This window comes from Carlito syrichta, unplaced genomic scaffold (genome assembly GCF_000164805.1).
Source record: "Carlito syrichta isolate Samal-C Ts95f unplaced genomic scaffold, Tarsius_syrichta-2.0.1 Scaffold302352, whole genome shotgun sequence".
NCBI lineage: Eukaryota > Metazoa > Chordata > Mammalia > Primates > Tarsiidae > Carlito > Carlito syrichta.
The window spans coordinates 147,597-169,503 of NW_007246448.1; the positions used below are offsets into that span (position 1 = coordinate 147,597).

A 21,907-nucleotide genomic window follows, 5' to 3' on the forward strand; every position below is an offset into this window, starting at 1 on the left:
ACCCGTTGTGGTATCACAGCAGTCGTCAAATTCGTCACAAGCTTTCTCCAGGATGTCACTCATCTGAAGGTTACCTCAAGGGGTATGGCCATTCCTCTAGCATGTCTCTCTTTGGCTGGGCAATTACAGTGGACATTTACCAACCTGGACAACAGAGCAAAACCTTGTTTCTTCAAAAACTCAAAAAAAAAAATTAGCCAGGCATGGTAGCATGTGTCTTAGTTCCAGCTTCTTGGGAGTCAGAGGCAGAAGGATTACCTGAGCCCAAGAGGTCCAGATAGATAGATAGGGGCATGTGGCCCATTTGGGAATCTCCAACAGTAGGAACTAGGCTGTCTTTTGGATATCAATTTCTCCCCAAAAATATACTCAACAAGGAGTCACCTCTGAAAGTGGAGATGTCTAATGGACTGTAAAGCAAGGCAGCTGTGTCCCTTCTGGCATCTGAACCCCAAAGGACAGTAGCTCCAAGAGGTCCCAGCCCCTCTTTTGGAAGAACCTGCGGTCGCACCCTCAGCCTAAATCAGACCTTTCTGGAGATACCCCCGGTGTGGACACCTGTGCTGGTGGGCAGAGCCCACGTGTCTCACCCCATAGGCTTTCTTCTCTCTGCTCCTCTTCTGTCCACCCATGGGGATTTTCAAAAAGCACCATTCAGTTTTATTTTCTACAGAATGATTCGGTTCTAGAAGAATCACTTTCGTCAAAACCTCAGACTATGCGTATGCATTTTTGAAAAGTTAAAAAAGCGCAGGCGAGCAGATCAAGACTGATGTGATTCTGCCTTGGTATAAAAGGGTAGAGGCTGCTGCCTAGAATGCTGTTGCCTGCCCCCTCAGCCATGAGACCCAGTTCACTGAGCCCCGTCCTATGGAGGGTCTCTGAAAACCATGGCTGAATTTCAAGAATCATCTTTAAAGTTGCAGAACTTTGTCTCCTTTAGAAAGCATTTGCAAGGACTTAAAATATTTTTAATTCTCACGGAAAACTTGAAATCTGTAGATTATAAAGTAGATTTTTTATAAAGTAAGCTTGAATCACTGTAATTGAACAGGATGATTACGTATGTTCTCGTTATGGCAAATAGAGTCATATAATTATGTGTGGTGCTTTGGTTATCATCCCTTATATCAAGAATAGCACCATTAATTTAGAACAGAAATTGTAACTTAATGGTAGAATTACATTCTTTCTCGCTGAGATTAACTGAACCTACCCTGGTTGGTTCTCTTCTGGTCCGAAATAAATTTGATTTACCCCCAAGCTCCTAGACTCCAAGGGCCCACCCCATTTGAGGGCTTTAAGGCCACCTGGGATAAAGAGCCTTTCTGTGGGAAGCCTTGGGTCTCCCTGAAGACTCTTAGAGATTCTGTGGTGCTAGAGAGCAGTGGGCTGGTGGAGAAAGAAGGCAAACAGAGCCAGGGAGCCTGGGTTCAGAGCCAGCCTCCAGTGCTTTCAAACTCCTTAATGTTAGGCAAGCTTTCTGCCTTCCAGGAAAAAAAAAAATGTTCTCCTCTGGTCAGAGGGGCCGTGGCATGTGCCTGGGAGTTCAGGTTTCCTGTACCTACCTGGGTGCAGTGTCTTCCTGCTTTCTCGCCTGAAGGCCCCGCAGAACAAGATAGGGTCGATCACCTACCCAGAATGAGGGTTCATCCACGTCCTCCCACCTATGTCTTCAGGCTCTCTTGCCTGGTTTTTTATATTGCCACCTCCCCCTGTGGATGCCTCCTCCTGGCCCTGTGATTGCAACCTGACTTCTCCAAAAGGCTTACCCACAAGTATTTGTAAGTGACTTCAGGAGTTCATAAAAACCCCAATTCACATTACATCCTAAGAGAGCTTTTGAAAAGATGAGCTGAGATAAAGCTGGTCCCACAAGCTGCTAACTCAAGTCCCTCTGTGGTCTCGGCTTCCATGTGAAGGTCTTGGGGTGGGGACATAGGTCTCAGCGACTCTGGGTCAATCTGTGCACACTAGAGGCCAGGCCGTCTGTCTGTCCAGGGACTTCACCCACTGCAGACAGCTCTAAGAGAGCAAAAAGCTGAGAGTGCCCCATTTTCTATTTTTACAAAGTGATTATCGTGGAGCCTTTAGCAAAGGCTCACAGCCAAAGTCGAGGTCTTTTGGATTCGGTAATGAGATTCTCTAAGCCTTTAAGTCAGCCAGCAGCAGCAGCAGCAGCAGCAAGGTCTGTCTGTCGCATGAAGCGGGAGTGCAGGTCCGTGCCGAGATTGACAACAGAAAGGGGCCAGGTGGAGGCCCCGAGACCAAAAACCAGGCGCCCCAGAGTAGTGTTTGGGGCCACGGAGGAATAATGTACCTCAGCTCTCATTGTTCCTAAACTTCTTTTTTTTTTTTTGAGTTGGAGTCTCACTCTGTCACTCAGACTGGAGTGCAGCGGCCGCTCCCGGCCACCGCAGCCTCGACCTTCTGGGGGTCCGGCGATCCTTCCGCCTCAGCCTTCCGAGTAGCCGGAATTACAGGCGTGCACTACCTCGCCTGGCTAATTTTTTGATTTATTGTAGAGATGAGATCTCGCCTGCCCAGGCGGGTCTCGAACCCACGAGCTCAGGCAATCCACTCACCTCAGCCTCCCAAAGCGCGGGATTACAGGCTTCTTTAAGTTTGTAAAAAATTCAGTTATTGCTTCTTTCTCTATACAGTGAATGCATAACAAGTGGCAACGAAGTCCAGGAACAATGGAACATTCTGTTCCCGCTTTTCATAGCAGGATGCGGTGCCCAGCCAGCCAGAGGGCCGGATAGCTTGGCAAAGCGTTCCTCCCCCACTGACTCTGAAAGAAAGGAGCTTCATGCTCTTGACATAATTATGCCCTCTTTGATATTACTGTTTTATTTTTAAAAGCAATTAGCTGTGTAAGTTTCCTCTTCAGTGGAGAAAAGGAAATTGAGGATTTAGGAGCTGGCTTTTCTGACTGAAGCGCTCCCGCTGTATGTTTCCAGTCCAGAGGTTTCTTTCTCGGAACTGATCCAGCGTCAGAAGTGGCCTTCAGAGCCTTCCCTCTGTACCTTTCTCTGATTGTCTGCGGGCCTTCAGCGAGAGCCGGCCTGTTCCTAGACCCCCTTTGGAGCTCAGCACAGCGCAGGGAGGGCAGGTGCAGGCATCTGGCAGCTTTCAAGAAAGTGCATCATAAGCCCAAGCCATCCCAACACTTTGAGGCAGGCCACTGCTACTTATGGAGCCCATTTCACAGATGAGGGAACTGAGCACAGAAAGACTGGACATCTCTCGCTGCATCCTCACAGCCGGTTCCCAGTGAAGCAGGATTATGGCCTGGTCTGATGCTAGAGCTCCTCATGGGAACCATCACCCTGGGCCAAGATAGGTTGTAACTAATCCTGTAACTCCCATATGCTGAGCACGGTGCTTTGTGTTCATGACTGCTTCTCAGAGCAGTGCCCCACTTTACCGATGGGGAAAGCAATTGGACAGGTGACTCCCTGCCTGAGGTCACAGGGCTGTAGGTGGCTGAGCAAGGAGGGAATGGTGAGTCTCGGCTTCTCCTCCACCTCCTGGTATCACCCGGTCCTATATTCCCTGGACAGGTTGTTAACCACCATGGTAGTGATTGTTTCCCTGCTGAGCTGAGTTGCTGCAGGGAAGAGGCTTTGCCCTGCTCGAGAGAACCTTCTAGACCCGTCCTGTGCTAGCTAGTTGCTTAATCACTGGATGAACCTGGGAGACTCAGGACTGCTCTCCAGGAGCCCTGAGCCCCCAACACAGCCCATATGGTTACTAAAGGGGTAGTTGGCATGGCACAGAATGCTCCTTCTAGAACTGCCAGCTCTAAAAGTCTATGTGGTGGTGGCTGGTGGTCTGTATAACGGAAGCCTTCATGCCTCACACGTTCCTTACAGACATTCTTAATAACTTCAAGTGCCGACCGGGTAGTTGGAGATTGCTTTATATGTAATGGCTTTCCTTGTGTTCTGTCTCGGGGCTTGGCTTTGTGCATGGTCAGCGGGCCCTGGCGAGCCTGGGGAAGCAGCTGGAGAGTGCCATGTTGGGGCAGAACGGGCCTGTCCCTGGAGGGTGCATGCCTCTGTGTCTAGTTCAGTCCCCTTCCCGCCTTGCCCCGCCTCTGTGGGCATCTAGAAGGACTGGAGGTGGATGTGTAACCAGGCACATCTCAGCTTTTAATACTCAGACTATATATAGACCTTTAGGGGTGGTGGTGAAGCAAGGGAGGGGTGGGGAGAGAGTCTAAAGAAAAACACAGTCAGGCTGGAAAGAAAAAGGAACCTGCTGCCACAGCGGATTCAGGCAAGACAAGTGGCCAGTGGACCTAGAGAGACAGGAAACACACACTTCAGCATAGTTTAACCTTCCTGGAGAAGGGTCTGTGCATGGTTGTCGCAGATCCACTCATTTAGAAACTCAGGGAAGAAAGGGCAAGCAGAGCGGCCATCTGGGTAGTGGAGCACGCCTGGTCTTAAGAGTTAGCATGTTTATGAGGTGTTGATTGAATTCACTTGTATTTTCCAAAATTCTGTTTTTCTTTTCATGTTAATGCATTTTGAAAGTTCTTACCTAGAGTTCAGAGACATGTTTTCTTCATTTAAATTAAATTTTATTTTTACAGACTTAGTCATGTCTGCTGTGTTTGACCATTTCACTTGTTAAGTATATTTTCGTTGAGTGACACGTAAACTCCAGAAAAGAGATGGGTGGTTTTCTTTACAAATGAATGTGAGTTAGAAGCAAGTCCTGATCCAGCCCGAGCCTTGGGATTTCTCTGAGTGGGGGAAGTGGCAGAGAGGTGGCAGGCAGGGGTTGGTGACTCCACCTGGGAGCCTGGGTCCCCAGGCTGGTCTGTCCTGTCTGCTGCTCCAAGAATGCCTTCCTTGTGTCATGGAAGCCCCCTGACCTAGGAAATCAAGGCTTGAGTGATGTTAACTCCTTCCTGGCCACAGGGTAACTGCTGGCTGGCAGCAGCAGCAGGAGAGCTGGGGACTGTGTCTGTGGGATACTGCAGTCCTGGTTTCTGATGGCAGAGGGTGTCCCTCCCAGCCTTCACTCTCTGCTGACAGACTCCCTGCCGTGGAAACCAAAGTTCAAACAGAGTAGGCACATGGTTCAAAACATGGAAAGGGACCAGAGAGAGCAGGAGAGTTGGAGGGAGTTTGCCAGGACAAACTGACATTCACATCCAGCGAAAGATCCAGCGCTAAAAATGCCACTGACGCATCAGTTGTGGGGACAAAGATTACTGGGAGATTTGGCAGATGGGTCTGGATTCAGAGAACGCATGTGCTTCAGCCTCGAGTTGCCTGTGTGTCATTTCCCCTGCCGTGGGAAAACACTGAGCAGAGATTGTTCTGGCCAACTGGTTTGAGATTCCTGTTGTTGTCCTGACCCCCAGCCCCGGGTGTCAGCACTTGGAAGTGGGAGAGCGAGCAGTGGGGGTGATTGCATCAGCCCCAGGAAGGGCACTGCTGGTCTGCCCAGAGCGGCTTGATTCACAACCTGAGGGACCCGGTGCTAGGCAGCCTGGGGGCCCAGCGGGCAGGCAGGCGACTTCCCTGCTGCACAGAGACAGCCTGGCATACCCGGGCTCCACACGGCTCGCTGGGAACAGTAGAGAGAGACGGGAACACACTCTCCCATGAGAGGCAGTTGAGATTTAAAATGCCATCTTGCTCCTCCTCCAACTTCTTTTTCCATACTTTTGAGGTAAGACTGTTTTAAAAATGCCTGGCATTCTCCAAGCGGGCACATCACCAGTGCTCTAACGAGGGCAGAATATCCCAGGAATCCTCTAGATTCCCACTTGACCGTCCTTGGCCTGGGTAGCTGCTCAGTCTTAATGGATTTGAACTGTACTGGGGAAGTGAAGCTCACTGGTAATTTTGCAAAGACCAGGGGCTATAGAATGCTGTGTTCTTACCGCACTCTTCTTTTTATTATTTTAAGTTTTGTCATATTCATTTTGCTTTCCCTCTACTTCACCTAAGCCTCAGTGATGCGAAGGGTGCTAGTTACTAGCTGCTGGTCCTGGGCCCTGGGAGCTGAACGTAGGTGGCATCTTGAGAGCTGTGATGGCCAGAGAAAGGCCTGCAGGGTTTTTTGTGCTTGGCTCGATTTTGAAGTTTGTTCATGTGTACGGTGTCCGACCCCAAGACCACCAGCAAGCAGTATTTTAAATGAGTCCTGTCACTCTTGACAAGTCGTCGGTGTGCTCTATGTTCCTGTGTGCTGTAGTTCCCATGAGGTGTGTCCGGGCATCTTAAGAATGTCACGTGGTAATCCCACCGGCTCTGCCCATCGGAAGTGGGCAAAGGGAAGGCAGATGCATCATGTCCCTGCGGCCATGGAGACCATTTGGCTGCCTGGAAAAACAGTTGTACATGTGTTAGAGCACTGATGTTTTTACTTTTCCTGCTTTGTTTTGTTTTAATTTTTATTTCTTGAAAACCCAACGTTGTTTATCTGTACGTGTCCCCTTTGTGTGTTGCAGGATGTTAAAGTCTTTAGTGAAGATGGGACGAGCAAGGTGGTGGAGATTCTAGCAGACATGACAGCCAGGGACCTGTGCCAATTGCTGGTTTACAAAAGTCATTGTGTGGATGACAACAGCTGGACCCTAGTGGAGCACCACCCGCACCTAGGATTAGGTAGGGACCCATCAGGGTGGGACAGCACCTGGGGGTGCTTGGTGGCGATCAACTGAAGACCACTGCTGTCTGATGCCCAAGGTGTGACTTCCTGTCTCCTGCCTCCTCTTTCTCCTCAAATTTCGCCTCCTCCCCTCTGATGCTTTGGGAATCCTGCCTTGGACAGTGGAAGCAATAATTTCCCAAAGGCTCAGCCGCAGTGAGAAGGTTCCCTGTGATCTGCCTCCCCTCCCCAGGGGGCAGAGCCATGTGGGGCTTGTTGTACACCTGTGGGGAGGGGAGGGAGGGAGGGAGCCACACAGTGCCCTGAGAAGAGCCAGCCACTCAGTGCTCCCACTCTCAGGAAAGCAGCTCATCCAGCTGGTGGGAAGAAGGGAGCCATGGTGTCAGGCTGCAGCCAAGTAGGGAGGACACATTACAAGGCAATTTCACCTAGGCTTGAGTCTGTGTCCCCACCACCCCTACCCGTGCACATTGTACCCATAGGTGATTTCTCATCCCTCCACCGCTTCCCTCCCTCCCCCTTCTGAGTCTCCAGTGTCCATCATACCATTTAAGAGAATATTTTTTATCGTGCAATATTTGAAAATATATTTACCATTGACAGATCTGATTGAGCTGTTTTGCTTTGTTTTGTTTGTTCAGGTGGTCTGTTTCAGGTACAGAAGCTTTTCAGACTTTTGCTTAAATTCTTACTGGATAAAATCATAGGCAGGTTTTTAAAACAGACTTTTCCCTAAATTGGCAGCCATGTTTCTTCTATGTTTTGAAGTAGACAAAAACAACACAGATTGTAAACTTCCCACAGTCCTGAGTTTTTCTCATGACTCTTTTTAAAGATTGATAAATTGAATTGAAAACTCTAGATCTGGAATATTTATTTAACTGGGTAGCATTCTCCCAACATATTTCAAGCCTTAAATTATGCCATTGACATGACTTTAGGGTTCTGTCCTCCAGCTTGTGCTGCACTTCCAGGCATGTGGTATGCCTTTTCAAGTGATCCCATGGGCCTTGCTGCTTTCTTTTCTGTCTCTACTGATCACGAGTGCATTTGTGTGACAACAGAAGCCTTCTTCATTGTCACTGACAGCTTTCTCCTGCCAGGGTCATTCACTAGGTTCACATTAACCATCACATCACAGATGTTCCCACAGAGACTACCTCCTATCAAGCTCCAGTTGGGGACATCTGTGAGTGGATCCTACAGTGATCTGATAAGGCTGTCAGAAGTGCCTGTTGACCTGCAGATGACTTCGAAATTAAACAATGGTGGGAAACCTGGAGAGAGTGAGAGAGAGAGAGAGAGAGAGAATGAATAAAAAAATACATATATACAAGGGGGACCCCAAAAAATGGAATTTGTTTATTTAAAAAAGTGTGTGTTTATTCTTACATGTTTAAACTTCAGGCACCTTCAAAGTACTCTCCATTTGATGCACTACACCTATCAAGATGCTTTTTCCACAACTCAAAATAGTTTTTGAACTCAACAGTTTTGATGCCTTGTAGTGCTTCTGCTGTTTCACTTCTTCCATATCAACAAACTGGTTCTCTCTGAGGACTTTTTTCGTCTGGGGAAATGAAAAAGTCACTCTGGGCAAGATTGGGCAAACAACGAGAAGGTGGGTCATGCTGATTTTGGTCAAAAGCTGCTGAATACTCAGTGCAGTGTGGCAGGTACACTTGTAAGTCACCTGTCTGCAAGTATTTACTACATGAATATAATTGAATACACACAGGACACATAGAAAATGGGCACAGGAACACCTAAACATTTTAACATGCAAGGAATGCTTTAGAAATTTCGATGAACATATTTCTTGTAATACCCCTTTGCTTCCAGAACACCATATAGTAGATAAATTATATGTTAAAACTGTGGAAATAACCACATGAAAAACAATTTACTCTGAAGGAACAGAAAAGAAATATCCATATACACAAAGTATTCTTGGTGATATGATATTTATATACTTTATTCTTCTGCCTTACAGATGGACTTAATATACTCTAAGGGGGATAATACTTAATTTTGAAATCAAGGGGAAAAGGGCAAAAAAGCGAAGAGAGCAAATGAAAGGATTAAGAAAAGGAAAAGGAACACTTGAGCCAAATTTGGGATCCTTTTTGACAAAAAGAAATTAATGAACCAACCTCACACAGCCAGGATTTAAAGATACTTGAAATTGCTTAGAACTTTTTCCTCCCTGGTCTTTTTTGCCATGAGTTCCTTTCTCACTAGTGACAAGGGAACACACTTTTCCTGCTGGCTGAGTGTTGAAGAGAAGCTTGTGAGGTTTTAGAACTACCAAGTTGTTCCATCCTGTGAGGTCTGCACACCCACAGAGGTTCCCCTGTTGACATAGAGTTTCTGTGTTTCCATCCCTGTAACTTCTCTGCATGTTCTGTTTGTGACCCAAGCCTGTCACTTGCCTTTTTAAAATAATTACTTGAAAGTTGCTATTTAGCTGAAAATCCTATGTCTGCTCTGATGCAGCAGCATTCAGTGGTCAGAGGCCCACCGGCAGGGCTTTCAGAGAGGGTGTCTCAGCGTTAAGCCTCCCCCATGGGGTACGAGAGCCAGGGGCCTGTAGGAGATGCTTCTCGGCCACAGATGATGTTCTAGGGCATGTTCCTGAGCCCTTCTGACCCTCACCCGCTCTCAGCCCCAAGTACTGCCGTCCTTTTGGAGAGTACCTTTCTTACGTAGTTACTTGTTATCTTATCCTTATCCTTCATAGGAACATGGACACACAGCAGGCTGGTGACTGGGGCAAAAGACGGCCAATGCTCACAAATCCCTGAGGTGGATAATAAGGCAAACTGTAACCCAAGCCCCAATGAGAGCATATGGCAGCTAATTCTGGCAGCATTTTTGGTCTGCATGTAGCCTCTGAAATGGGGAATTTTAAAGCACAATTATTACAGGTTGACTATCCCTAATCCAAAATCTGAAGTGCTCCAAAATCTAAAACTTTTTGATTGCCAACATGACACTCTAAGGAAGTACTTACTGGAATATTTTGGATTTCAGATCTTTGTATTTGGGATACACAACCAGTAAATAAACTGCAAACATTCCACACCAAAAAAAAAAAAAAAAAAAATCTGAATTCCAAAACAATTCTAGTCTCAAGCATTTAGGATAAAGGGATACTTAGCTTATACATTGCTCTTATTAGCTAATGTATTAGATCCCTAACAGTATTAAAACTTTCCCACACCTGGAATGGAATGATGGCTTTAAAACAGGTAGCCCTTAGGAGCTGGCTCCCCTTCTACTGGGACGAGCACATCCCTGTGTGGGTGTCTGCAGGCAACAGGACAGCTCTAGCAATGCTGGTCACCCACCATTTGGAAGAACAGTGGCAGCTCTACTGTCATCTGGCAGGGCAGCATCTCCAACTGGTGAGAATTTTTCCTGCCATACTGTGTTTTTGTGTGTAAGCAGAGGAGGATTCCTGTGACCAGAGTAAGGTCAGATGTCCCAAATCCCCAGGGTCAGCTCCTAAGAGCACCCACTACTTGAGGTGCTTTGCACAGGGATGCAAAGCTTTTGTCTTGATAGGCAGAAGTCTTCTGACTGATGGTCCTAGATGAGCACATCCTGTGTTTTGTGATTCCCAGGACCTCGCTCTAGGTGTCATCCCTTTAAGTGATCCCTTCCTTAGGTTAAGGTTAAGACTACCCACAAGTCCTATCTGTTGGGATCTTTCAGCCTCCGTTTCTGGGAGTACAGCTCTCAACTGTGGAAACACTGTCCCTCACCAACACCCACAGTAAGTCCAGCAGGAGATTCCAGAATGGGGTGGGTCCTTTGGAAAGCATCCCTGTCCCTCCTGCCCTGAGCATTAGAGCTGCACGTGTCTGGAAGGTCCAGGGCAGCTTCACACATAGTGGGCACGGTGATGTTGAACAGTCAGCCTGCAGAGGTATCGAGTAAGCAAGTTATTTTTTAAAGGCATTTTCAAAAACACAAATTTAAGTGTACAAAACAGCATCTTGGTGCCCCCTGAACTTGACAATGAGATTTCAGGAAAACACCATCCTTGGGAGTGTAGGGGGTGGGGCACTAGATGCCCCGGGCTCTCATGCCCTGAATGACCATGGACATCGTGAAAAGAGACTAACAGTCAGATAATCTGAGAGAGCCTGGAATTTAAACATAGAGTACAGTGAAGAGAAGAGGTTTTAGCCAGATCCTTTGAATTCCAAGGATTGGAGGAATTCTGTTGTCCCGTGAAGTAGGGCGAAACACCTCAGGAAAAGTGTCGAGCCTTCCTTGGACTATCGACAGCTTTGTGTTTGCTCCTGGTCATATGAGAAGTGCCATGGTAATACGGCTGCTACACTTCAGATACTGATATCTGAACATGCAGAAAGGTTTCCAAGAAGCAACAGCCTACCTATATTGACCCTCAATGCTTAGAGAGGGCCTTACGTGACTGATTTTCTATCTCTTTCTCCCTTTCCATTACTTCTAAAATGCACCAAATTATGCCCTTTCCCCACTAATTTTCTAGTCAGAAAGAAGGTCGTTTACAGGACTTAGCCACCGTCCAGGTGGTCTTCTGTAGACGTGCTGTCTCACTGACTGCTTTGTTCGCAGTGTCTGAGCTGGGGAAGCTCTGAGCTTGCTGACAGTGCTTTTCTCTTCTTCGATGGGCTGTGCTGAGTGATGATGGGCAGGGAGTGGCTGAAGACTGGTTCTCACGAAGCCCAAGGGCAGCAGCTAGGTGTTGGGCTCTGTGCACTGGTTCTGCCACTGCCACCGCCAACCCAGGTGGCTTAGGTTTTTGCTGAGAAGCTGCATGCTAGCGGCATGTTTTAAGGCAGAGAAGTAAGATGCTCTCTCTTAAGTTGTCCGATATGTAAGTGTTTTTCTTATGGAGTAGGCTGATGGTGTAGATGCTGGCCCTAGTTTCAGAAATCTGAAAAATGCAAATGTCCTTTGAGGAATTTCTGCCTTTCCCATTTGTACAAAAATTACTTGTGGAATATCATGATGAAAAATAGCCTTCCACTTGTACTTTGTAATATTGTAATATTATAAGGTTTAAAGACAGTGATAGGATTATTTCATATAATCACCCAAGGTCATTTGAAAATATGTATTTTTAGAATCATGGAGGAAATTAAACTGGGAGGGAAGAGCTTTGAGCTGACGTTGTCAAGTCTACTGAGAGCTGGCACATTGGTGTCTAGGGATATTTGCATCAGGGATATTTGGTCATAGCCCAAGGCCAGATCTCTGAGAAGGGGGCTCACCTGCCGCTCTGTCCACTGCATCCCTACCTGCTGCAAGTAAGGGAGAGGGAAAGATGCAGCATGTTCTGTTTGTACTGGGACCCACCTCTGGGAATCCTGGGCCTCCTGGGGTTACCAGAGTGACCAGAGTCAGAGAAGCACATTCCTTTCAGGAAACACGGTTGCCTTGGCAGTCTACTACTCACCTCAAGGCCCTAGACCCCTCACTACCAGAGCACCAAGCACTCGCACCATCCCTGATTGCCAGGGATGTGTCCCCTGTGTGTTCACACTGTTGTGTGCAGTTTTCCCATGATATTTACAAGGAAATACAGGGACACAAGGAGGGCTTGTCCCCTGGGGAGGAGCCTGCATGTACCTGGGCAGGAGGCCACCCAGGGGTCCTGCTTGGCTCTCCTTGGGGTTCTCTGAAAACGTAATGCTGTTTGCTTGGGAAGTAGACATCTTTTCCTCGCTTAGGTAGCTGCCACCTCCCTGTTTCATTTCTCTTTATTTTCCCTAATAAAAGTTTTTAATTCTGTACATGAGCAAGGTATTTGGTTGGTTGTTTTTATTTGATTTGTGTGTGAGTGTGCTTTTTTTTTTTCCTTGTAACTACAGAGATAATTTTTTTCTGAATAAACATCTCGTGGAAGTCATTGATTTGTTTTTCCCCTGGAAAATCTATTTTCACTGAATGACCTTGAGCCAGACCTCTTTTTTAAAAGCAAACATTACAATTTAGTTGCGTGCTCAAATTGCATGTGGTTTCTCTCTTTTTCTGTCATAAGAAAACATAAGGGCCCTGCTTTGGTTCCCATGTTGCTAGCAAAATTCCCTCCCCAGATAGGGACAAATGGGAACAGTTCTGAGGTTGTTGATGGTGCCAGGTCTGAGCTTCTGAGGCTTTCTTGCAGCCGTGGGGAGAAAACTCCTTCCCTTTACAGATTCTGGCTTTAAATACATTTTTACCAAGGAATCCTTTTTTTGTGATATCAAACCCAAGGCCAAAGACAAAGCAACTCGAGAATTTGCTTCATGTGTTGATTGTGGCCCATCTGAGACAAGCGCCCCTAATGGCAACTGTCCTTGTAGTCAGAAACCCTTTTTCCATTCTGGGTTTATTTTGACTCTGAAATGCTTTTGCCACTTCACGCCTTACTTCCAAGGGGAGACATTTCTAGTAATTCTATTCTGAGTGTCTGAGGACGGAACTGCCCCGGTGTTCAGTTCCATGATGTCTGCATCTGTACCATTTTGGCATCAGTTCACATGCTGACCCTGCCACAGAGCTATTCATCTTGTTCATTCTATTATTTGACATGCTTAGTATCCTGTGACCACCATCCCCTGTGTCATTAGTTTTTGAGGAGATACTGGGAGGAGGCAGGGCCACCATCAAGGCTGAGCAGCGCGGCATCTCCTGGCACGCGTCAGTCTGGGGTATGCCAAGTTCTTAATGCTCCACATGAACCAGCATGTTCAAGCAGGCAGGGAGATAACCTTTGCAGGGTGACAGTGCTGCCAAACAAGACACTCTGAAGTATGTGTGTATGTGTGTGCACATGCATGTGTGTATTGTGTGTGCCCAGTGAGCGCTGGTGTGTTTTCTTCCCTCCCTTCTCACATAATCCAGTCAACGAGAACTAGTCCATGAGGTGGGTAGCGTGGGCTTCAGTGTGAAAGAGGAGTATGTTTGTACACACAGTCTCGCTAGCTTCCAGTGCCCCAGCCTGTCACATTTCCCGAGGCAGTTTCAGGCAGCCCAGGGTCAAGTCATCACCAAGCCTCCACCTCCTCCACCCCCACCCCACCTCTCCCACGTCCTTCTTTCGTCTTTGAGCATTTACTAGTCGTTAAAGTCTGTTCTTTACAAGAGTTGAAACTTCTTAATTTGAGGGTCAAACTCTTTATTGACTCTCTGTAAATTTTGTTGATGCCAAATTCAAAAGACAGATGTTAAAGTAAGAATCAACCTGAATTCTGCTTTCTCTGTATTCTGAGACCTCTTCTGCATTTAAAGAGAGATTGAAATGTCACTTAGTTCCTGACCCCATCTTTCTTGGGATGCTTAAGAACAGAAAGTCAGCCAGACCTTGCCCGTGCTTGCAAAGCTGCCTCACTGCTGCCCATTGCATCTCACCCATGCTGCTTTACTCCACAGAGAGGTGCTTGGAAGACCATGAGCTGGTGGTCCAGGTGGAGAGTACCATGGCCAGCGAGAGTAAATTTTTATTCAGGAAGAATTATGCGAAGTATGAGTTTTTCAAAAATCCCATGGTGAGTCGTTTCAGGTTTGGGGTTTGGGAGTTTTGCAGTCTTGATGGTTATTCTTGAGTTTCACGGTGTCAGATTATAAAATAACTGACTGAAACATGCCTAGTCGCACATGGGTTTGAGACTCCGTTGCTCCTGGTCAGAGCAGCCCTTGCTCAGAGCCCAGTCTTGAGTGCTTCACAGGATGCCCTGTGACTGACTGAAGGGAGCAGCTCCTCCTTCCGATAGAAACAATGGAAGGGGGTTGGTCTCCAAGTCAGGAGAGGAAAGGCTGGGCTTCTTCAGTTATTTTGTTTTTGTTTTGTTTGTTTTTTTTTGTTTTTTTTTTGAGTTGCAGTCTCACTCTGTCGCCCAGACTGGAGTGCAGTGGCCGCTCCCGGCCACCGCAGCCTCGACCTGCTGGGCTCCGGCGATCCTTCCGCCTCAGCCTTCAAAGTAGCTGGAACTACAGGTGCACACTACCACGCCCTGCTAATTTTTTAATTTATTGTAGAGATGAGGTCTCGCCAAGTTGCCCAGGCAGGTCTCAAACCCGCAGGCTCAGGCAATTCACTCACCTCGGCCTCCCAAAGCGCAGGATTACGGGCTGGGCCACCGAGCCCGGCTTATTTTGAAAGTTCTCAGTTACTCTGGATCAAATTGATTACAAGCGCAGCGACAGGAAAACACCTTTTCTCTGCAACAGCATCTATGGTTTGTGGCAGCGTGGGGAAGAATGTGTAGAGAGGTTAGTGTGACTGACCAGTATCTGAATCTGGGCTCCCTGGTCTCTCTCCTTTTCTTCTCGCTCCTCTTAGGAAATGGCAGGATAGGGAGGGAGCCCCATAACTTCTAGGGCACTTGCTGTTACCCAGAGTCATGGGGCAGAGCCGTGTCCACTGGGGACAAGACCTAGGTCCACTTCTGGCTCTGTGATCAGATATAAGAAATTTGAGGCTGTTTTTGAGAAGTGCAACAGCAAATGCCTTTTCACATGGCTGTGCCTACTTTTAAGTTTAGAGGCTCTTTATCTCAGGTCCTGCGCTGTGCCGCTGAGGGCTAACCCTGGCATCCGTCTTGCCATGGCATGTGCCGTGAGACAGAAGTTCTGTAGTCAATATAACCAATATGTTAAACTTGGATCCTACATCAGAGAGATGAAATACAGCGTCTTAAAGTAGGTGTTTCCACGGTAGGCCATGGTGGCAGAAAGGACTGTCATTTAAAATATACACACTAAGTGAGCCTGTGGGAATGGTTTTCGTACTGCAAGCGTGCTTCTCCTGCACTTGGAAGCTAACCTTTAACACATTTGTTTTTCCGCATTTCCATAGAATTTCTTCCCAGAACAGATGGTTACTTGGTGCCAGCAGTCGAATGGCAGTCAGACCCAGCTTTTGCAGGTACTGGGCAAGAATAGACTTCTGCTGAGATAGACTTTCTGGGTGGGAGTCCTTGGAACTGAAATGGCAATGTTGTGAAAACCTGAAGAGATTGTGTCCTTAAGCACATGCAGTCTTGGCTCCTAGTGGAGTTCAGAGTCACTGAAAATGAAAGTTTGCTTGGGAAATCTGCGTGTCGCTGGGCTCCTGCAAAGTGAACCAGGCATGTACACACAGGCTGCACTTGCTCTGACTCAGCAGTATCGGGGGCTACATGGAGAAGTCAGATCTTGAGAGGTCCCTGCATGCTCCTCTCTGAGCTGGAATTCCAGATCAGGCTGCTGCTCCTTGGATGTCTCTGAGAAAGTACAGAGGCTACTTTACATCAAAAGTGACAGGGCTACCACAGAGTCCTTGGAAAAGTAACTTACCATGCACTGAAAATAAAGAAGCCTATGTTAGTTGTCCTCTGCTCCCCAAAGTCTTTTTCTGAGGAATCCTGGTCTTTTCCCAGTCCCCTTTTCCGGTAGAGGAGCCATGACGCCTCATTGCCTCACGCTGACGTACTCCTCTGGGGCTCGGGAGAAGAGAGGAGGATTATTGCTACACCCTCATGGTGTGTCACATGTTAGGTGTCAATAAACCATTCCCTAGGCAACCAACAATATCCACATGGCATCACATGTAAAAGAAACTTTAAAAAGTTAATTCCTACAAAATTTTGCCTGTAAGCCCTTCTTTTCCCCCTCTGATATCACCAGAATTGTTTCACCATCTAGAAGATAAAAACTTCAGAGCCCTGTTCAGGTGGTCTCTTCAGAAGCTCCTCCAACCATACCATGTGTCTGTCCTGGCAAGAGTTGTCAGCACTCAGTTTTCATTGCCCATGCACAGGGAACCATGAAACGGCAAATTCTGTTTTAATTGCCTTGACTTTGAGATGATTCGTGTGCTTTGTGAGGGCTTGTGGAGCTCTCTTGAAACTCTGGAAGAACTGGACCCAGTTGCACCAAGGCACTGTATGGTGTACTCATCCCACATTCGGGGAAGGAGCTTTCAGTCCAGTGGGAGGACCCACAGGGGGGCATCACCAGGGTGTCTCAAGTGCATCACGTTTAGACAGATAGACAGTGCCTTTTGCATACCCCTCAGTTGGAGGGGTACCTGAGTAAAAGTGACCACTGGATGCCACTCCCACTCCACAGTGCCCCTCATCATTTGCTCTTGCTCTAACTCTGGTGCTCAGATTGGATATTTTAAGAAAAACCAGAGTAAGGGATAGAATCCTTCAATGTACTACCTCATAAAGAAATTCATGACTTTGTTGTTCCACCAGTATTCGAAAGGTCCATTCGCTTGTGTGTGTTTTGGTACTAATTATGTTCTAGGCAATGCTGACTTAGATGGGATTTTAAGACTCTTGAAAGGAGCAAACTCTGTGCAACCCAAAAAAATTCAGAAGGTGTCAGCTATGCTGATAATGCATCTCTTTCATTGCTTTAGATGAGCATTATCTGATTTTAAAAATTGGTTCTTCCACAGAATTTTCTGAACTCCAGTAGTTGTCCTGAGATTCAAGGGTTTTTGCACGTGAAAGAACTGGGAAAGAAATCATGGAAAAAGCTCTACGTGTGTCTGCGGAGATCTGGCCTTTATTGTTCCACAAAGGGAACTTCCAAGGTGAGTTTTAACCCACCAGCCCCAGCTCTGACACCGTTGTGGTCGCTGCCCACTGCAAGTGCTCACAGTGAACTTGGGTTCTACTTGTAAGTGCACCATAGACTCCTCCAAGCTCATGACGACTTATTCATAAGCTAATTGTGTAACAGCTAAATTTGGAGTCACAGGCTTACTGATCTCCCTCCGAAATGGGGTGATAATGCAGGCAGAGGGGCCCCGGCTGCCCAGAGATGGCAGCACTGTGGGCCTCGCCCAAGGTCTCCCTCCACCTCTTTGCACACTGTCACCTCCTCTCTTCTCGTGACTGTCCCGAACATACTTGTGGTGGAGCCCTGTCCAGCCCACCCTGCTGAGCATTTACCTTCTAGGACCTGCGATCTCTCCTGCTTTGGGCAGCAGAGTGGAGGGGGTACTAGCAGGACCCCAGGTGAGGATGCTGAGCATCAGACTGGCTCTGAGGGGTTCTGATGGGCCAAAGAGAAGAGGCGTTGCAGGGCGGGGTGATGTCCTGACCTTCCACCTCTGCTTTGTGGCCCACTGAGCTTCCGTGCACATGCTGCAACCAGGGGGGTTGTAGCCTAGAGCAGGAAACAGAGCTAGACTGGAGAGTCAAAGAGGAGGAGGATGGGAAAGGCCGCCAGTGGGAAGACTGAGGGTATAGTTGGACTTTGGATATGCAACAAATCAAAGGTAGTGGGCGATCCAGGTCCTGGGTTTAAGAGTATGCTCTTAACTTTGTTTTTTGTTTTGTTTTTTTGAGCTGCAGTCTCATTCTGTCTTCCAGGCTGGAGTGCAGTGGCACCCTCAAGGCACTGCAGCCTCAACCTGCTGGACTCAGGCTATCCTTCCACTTCAGCCTTCCAAGTAGTTGGAATTACAGGCACATGCCGTTATGCCCAGCTAATTTTTTCATTTATTGTAGAGACGAGGTCTCGCCAAGTTGCCCAGGCTGGTCTCGAACCCCTGGACTCAGACAATTCTCTTGCCTTGGCCTCTCAAAGAGCTGGGATTACTGGCGTCAGCTACCATACCTGGCTGTGCTCTTAACTTTGACCTTTGAGTTATAGATTTTCTCCTGCTTTTTATCTTGAATATTTGGTCATAGGGCTTGATTTGGCAGAAAGATCAGATGTGTTCCAACAGTCTCATATCAGAGAATTTGAGAGGTGGGCTTTTGGGTTGGCACTGGGTCAGTCTGGCATTAATTTAGTACTTATTTCACACTTTGGTGAGAGCCTCTCAGATGTCAGCGGGGAAGTAACTGTGAGTGAGCACAGACTGCCCTCTGTTGACAAAATGTGAACACATTTGCTCTTTGCTGTATTTGAGACTAAAACCCATCCGACGTTTTCACAGGAGCCCAGACACCTGCAGCTGCTGGCTGACCTGGAGGACAGCAATGTCTTCTCCCTGATCGCTGGCAGAAAGCAGTACGGTGCCCCCAGTGACCACGGGCTCTGCATAAAGGTACTGGACCACCAGCTGTCCACCAGGTGACGCTGAACTTGCAGCATCTGCTGGAACCATGAATTAAAACAGTAGATTCTTCTCTTGCCAAGTACTTGATTGTTGCTTCTTTTGTTTTTAACAGAAATGTAGGTCCACACTGGACCTATTTGTTCCTATAAAAACATTTATTGTATGTGAGTTACATGCCAGTTTTGAGTAGCAAAAAAGCAGACTTGTGATGAATGGTGCGGGCTGGTGGGCCCAGTGTCTTAGGACTGGGTGACTTTTGGCCTCCAAGGGTGAGCTGTGACCATAGCCTGGGGCAGTAGGTGGAGGAGGAAGCAGGTTAGGGGAAAGGACCCCAGCCAGTCACCTGAGTGGGCTTCATGGTACTGAGTGAGCCGATGGCTTCTGTGTGGGCTTCTACTCATGGAGACAGTCAGGTAGGAATGACTACAGTGCTGCCCACCTTCTGCATGAATGTATGTGAGAGTATACAGACACATCTCCTCACACACATGTGCACATATGCAAAGACATGTACATATATGTATACACATGTGTGCAGACACATACGCACACACTCATACACACACATGCTCCCATACAGATACACAGATGTGCACACATGCACACACACGTATTCCCCACACACACATGCACACGTATGTGCAGGGTCTGCACCTTTCCCATCGGGAGGTTGTGGTAACACTGCTGATCATAATGGTAGGTGAATATTTACTGAATGTTTACGGCGCACGAGATCCTCTCACGGTCTTACATCCATTATCTGATTTAATCTTCACACACACAGGGTAGGAACTAAACCAGCTGTGCCACCCGTGTCAGATAGCCATTGAGCGGTTGTGCTTGGCATTAATACAGTGGGCTAATTTCTGGGGCTCAGCTCAAGCCTGTCCCAAAGGGAACACAAGGAGCCTCTGCTTGAGCTACAGCAGGGACAAAATTTTATCCTGAAACGTCATCTTATGCCTGTCTCAGGGATGGCTCTTTGGGCTGCAAGTAAGAGAAACCTACTTATAACCAGCGAAAGGCTAAGCTGGGCAGGGGAGGGGCAGGCAGCCATGCCCCTCCCTTCCCCAGCCCCGCTGGCCCCACTTGCTTCTCTGCTTCTCCCACAGTGTCAGCCAAGTGTGGGGTGGTCACTAACCGCTCCCCAAATTCCCGGGATGGAGCACTGGGCAGTGTTCACCCCGAGTGTCGTCCCTTGAGTCTAGGGTCGGGGTTTCCCATGGAAGTCCAGATCAGTTGATCCCTGCCACAGTTCTCCCCCTCACCAACAAGCCCTGCCTCTGGTGGACACCCATCACCTTCGTGGTGCCCCCACTTGCCTCGGGCTGCTTGCCTCTACTTCCGTCATCCCTCCAGGGCAACAACAGTGTTGTCTCTCAACCTTCCACTTGAGGTCTGGCCTTGGGGCTGCTTGGAAACCACCACCCTGGAGCCCTCAGGGCCTCCCTGCTTGGCTAAACCCTGCAGAAGCCCCCCCTTGCAGCTCCTCTCCATTGCCCAGGAGGTCACAAAAGATCTTTCCTTTTGTGACTCAGGGCAGGTTCTTTTCCCAGCGGTCTGACTTTCCCCAACAGAGTGAGCTGCTGCCCCTTCTTTGTTCTGTTGTGCTGACCACATTGCCTTGTGACAGTTTGTTTTCCTCTTTGTCTCCTCTGAAATCCCCAGCCAAGGATGGCTTATTCTTTGGCTAAGGGATACTTAACTTCGTATCGGGGCTGGTCCTTGATAAATGCCTGGTGAAGGTCTGTCAAGTGAGGGGACGAAAGGAGGCTTGACACAAAGGTGTATGTGCACGCACTGCGTGTCTCACCTCGGCGTATCCGGCTGATTGTCTCTTCTCTGTGTAAGATGCAGCCCTGCCTGAATATAGGTGCATTTCTGACTCTCTGTGTTATACAAATTTGATTTGCTTTTGCCCCCTTTAGCCAAACAAAGTTCGGAACGAAACTAAAGAGCTGAGGCTGCTCTGCGCAGAAGACGAGCAAACCAGGACTTGCTGGATGACAGCGTTCAGGCTCCTCAAGGTATCTGATGTCTCACAGTGTGCAGCTGAGTGTACGTCTCCTGGTGGAGAATCAGCAACCGGACCGTGTGTTTTCTGGCAGGAAAATGGCCGTAATTTCTCCACTGTTCTGTCACAGTACTTCATCAAGAATAGCCACACATTTTTTTAGACAAGGCCTCCAGAGCCTCTAACTGAGGGCTCAGTGCTGAAAAGTGTTAGTCAGGTTTGCTAGACTTGGCACTATTGACATTTGGGGCCTAGTGATTCTTTGTTGGGTGGGGAGTGGTATCCCAGGCATTGCAGGACATTTAATAACATCTGGTCTCTGCCTGCTAGATGCCAACAGCACCCTTTAACCAGATGAGACAACCAAAAGTGTCTTTAAACACTGCCAAATGTCACCTGGGGCAGGAGGTGGGACATGGCCCCTGATTGAGACCATTCGGTTGGAGGAATAGGATTTGAAAAATAAGGACCAGGGAGAAAGGAAATAGAACGTAAAGAGGGTAAATTATTTTCATGACTGAGCAGACTCTCAGCTTCCTGAAAAGCCAGGGCCATGCGGGAAATGTGGTAAAGTGTTTGACTCACAATGGTGCCTCAGGGGAGATAGTATCTCCTGCCTGTGAGTTCTAAAAAAGACTCATCAAATGGACCCTTGTATGGGATCATGCCCTTGATGACATTTTCATAGTAATTGCCAGAATGCCTTCATATAGTTGTTTTCAGTAGCCACCTGGGGAAAGCCAGAAGCTGATAGCAGAGCTCATCTCATCCTGGGTCTCCCCCATGATGTTCTTTGCACACATACAACATCCCACAGAGCTGCAGATACTGATATCTAGAGAATCCCCGTGAGTTGCATGTTGGTTGACTGAAAGGAACTTGACGAAGGTCCAGGGGTCTCTGGAGGAGATGTTCATGTAGTCAACTGTAGCTGACGGATGCTGTGGTCTAGGGGTCTCTCTACAAAGACTCCCAACCTTTACTGGAGTACAATGGCCATTTAACTGACCCAGAGATGCAAGGTGACATCGTGGAGGAGATGGAGGAGCCACAGGAGGGCTCAACACTCTCCATGAGTGCCATAGAGCATCAGCTTCCAAATGGACATCCTGTATCTCTCTCCCAGGGCCTTTCTCCATTGATAAAACAAATGAAAGTATTGAAATTAGAGTTCCACTAATTCCTAATAAAAGAGGAAATGTTGGTGTTAG

At 47.7% G+C, this 21,907-nt stretch overlaps 1 protein-coding gene across 2 annotated transcripts in view; it reads left to right on the forward strand.

Moving 5' to 3' along the window:
• GRB10 (growth factor receptor bound protein 10) overlaps positions 1 to 21,907 on the forward strand; it is a 133,551-nt gene that overhangs the window by 88,328 nt on the left and 23,316 nt on the right. The window contains exons 5-10 of one of the 2 annotated variants that reach the window (XM_008056410.2): positions 6,479 to 6,635; positions 14,050 to 14,165; positions 15,476 to 15,544; positions 17,066 to 17,203; positions 18,560 to 18,670; positions 20,611 to 20,709. In XM_008056410.2, coding sequence (XP_008054601.1) covers positions 6,479 to 6,635; positions 14,050 to 14,165; positions 15,476 to 15,544; positions 17,066 to 17,203; positions 18,560 to 18,670; positions 20,611 to 20,709 — 690 coding nt within the window. The remainder of the gene's footprint in view (positions 1 to 6,478; positions 6,636 to 14,049; positions 14,166 to 15,475; positions 15,545 to 17,065; positions 17,204 to 18,559; positions 18,671 to 20,610; positions 20,710 to 21,907) is intronic. The other variant, XM_008056411.2, reaches the window with a different exon arrangement.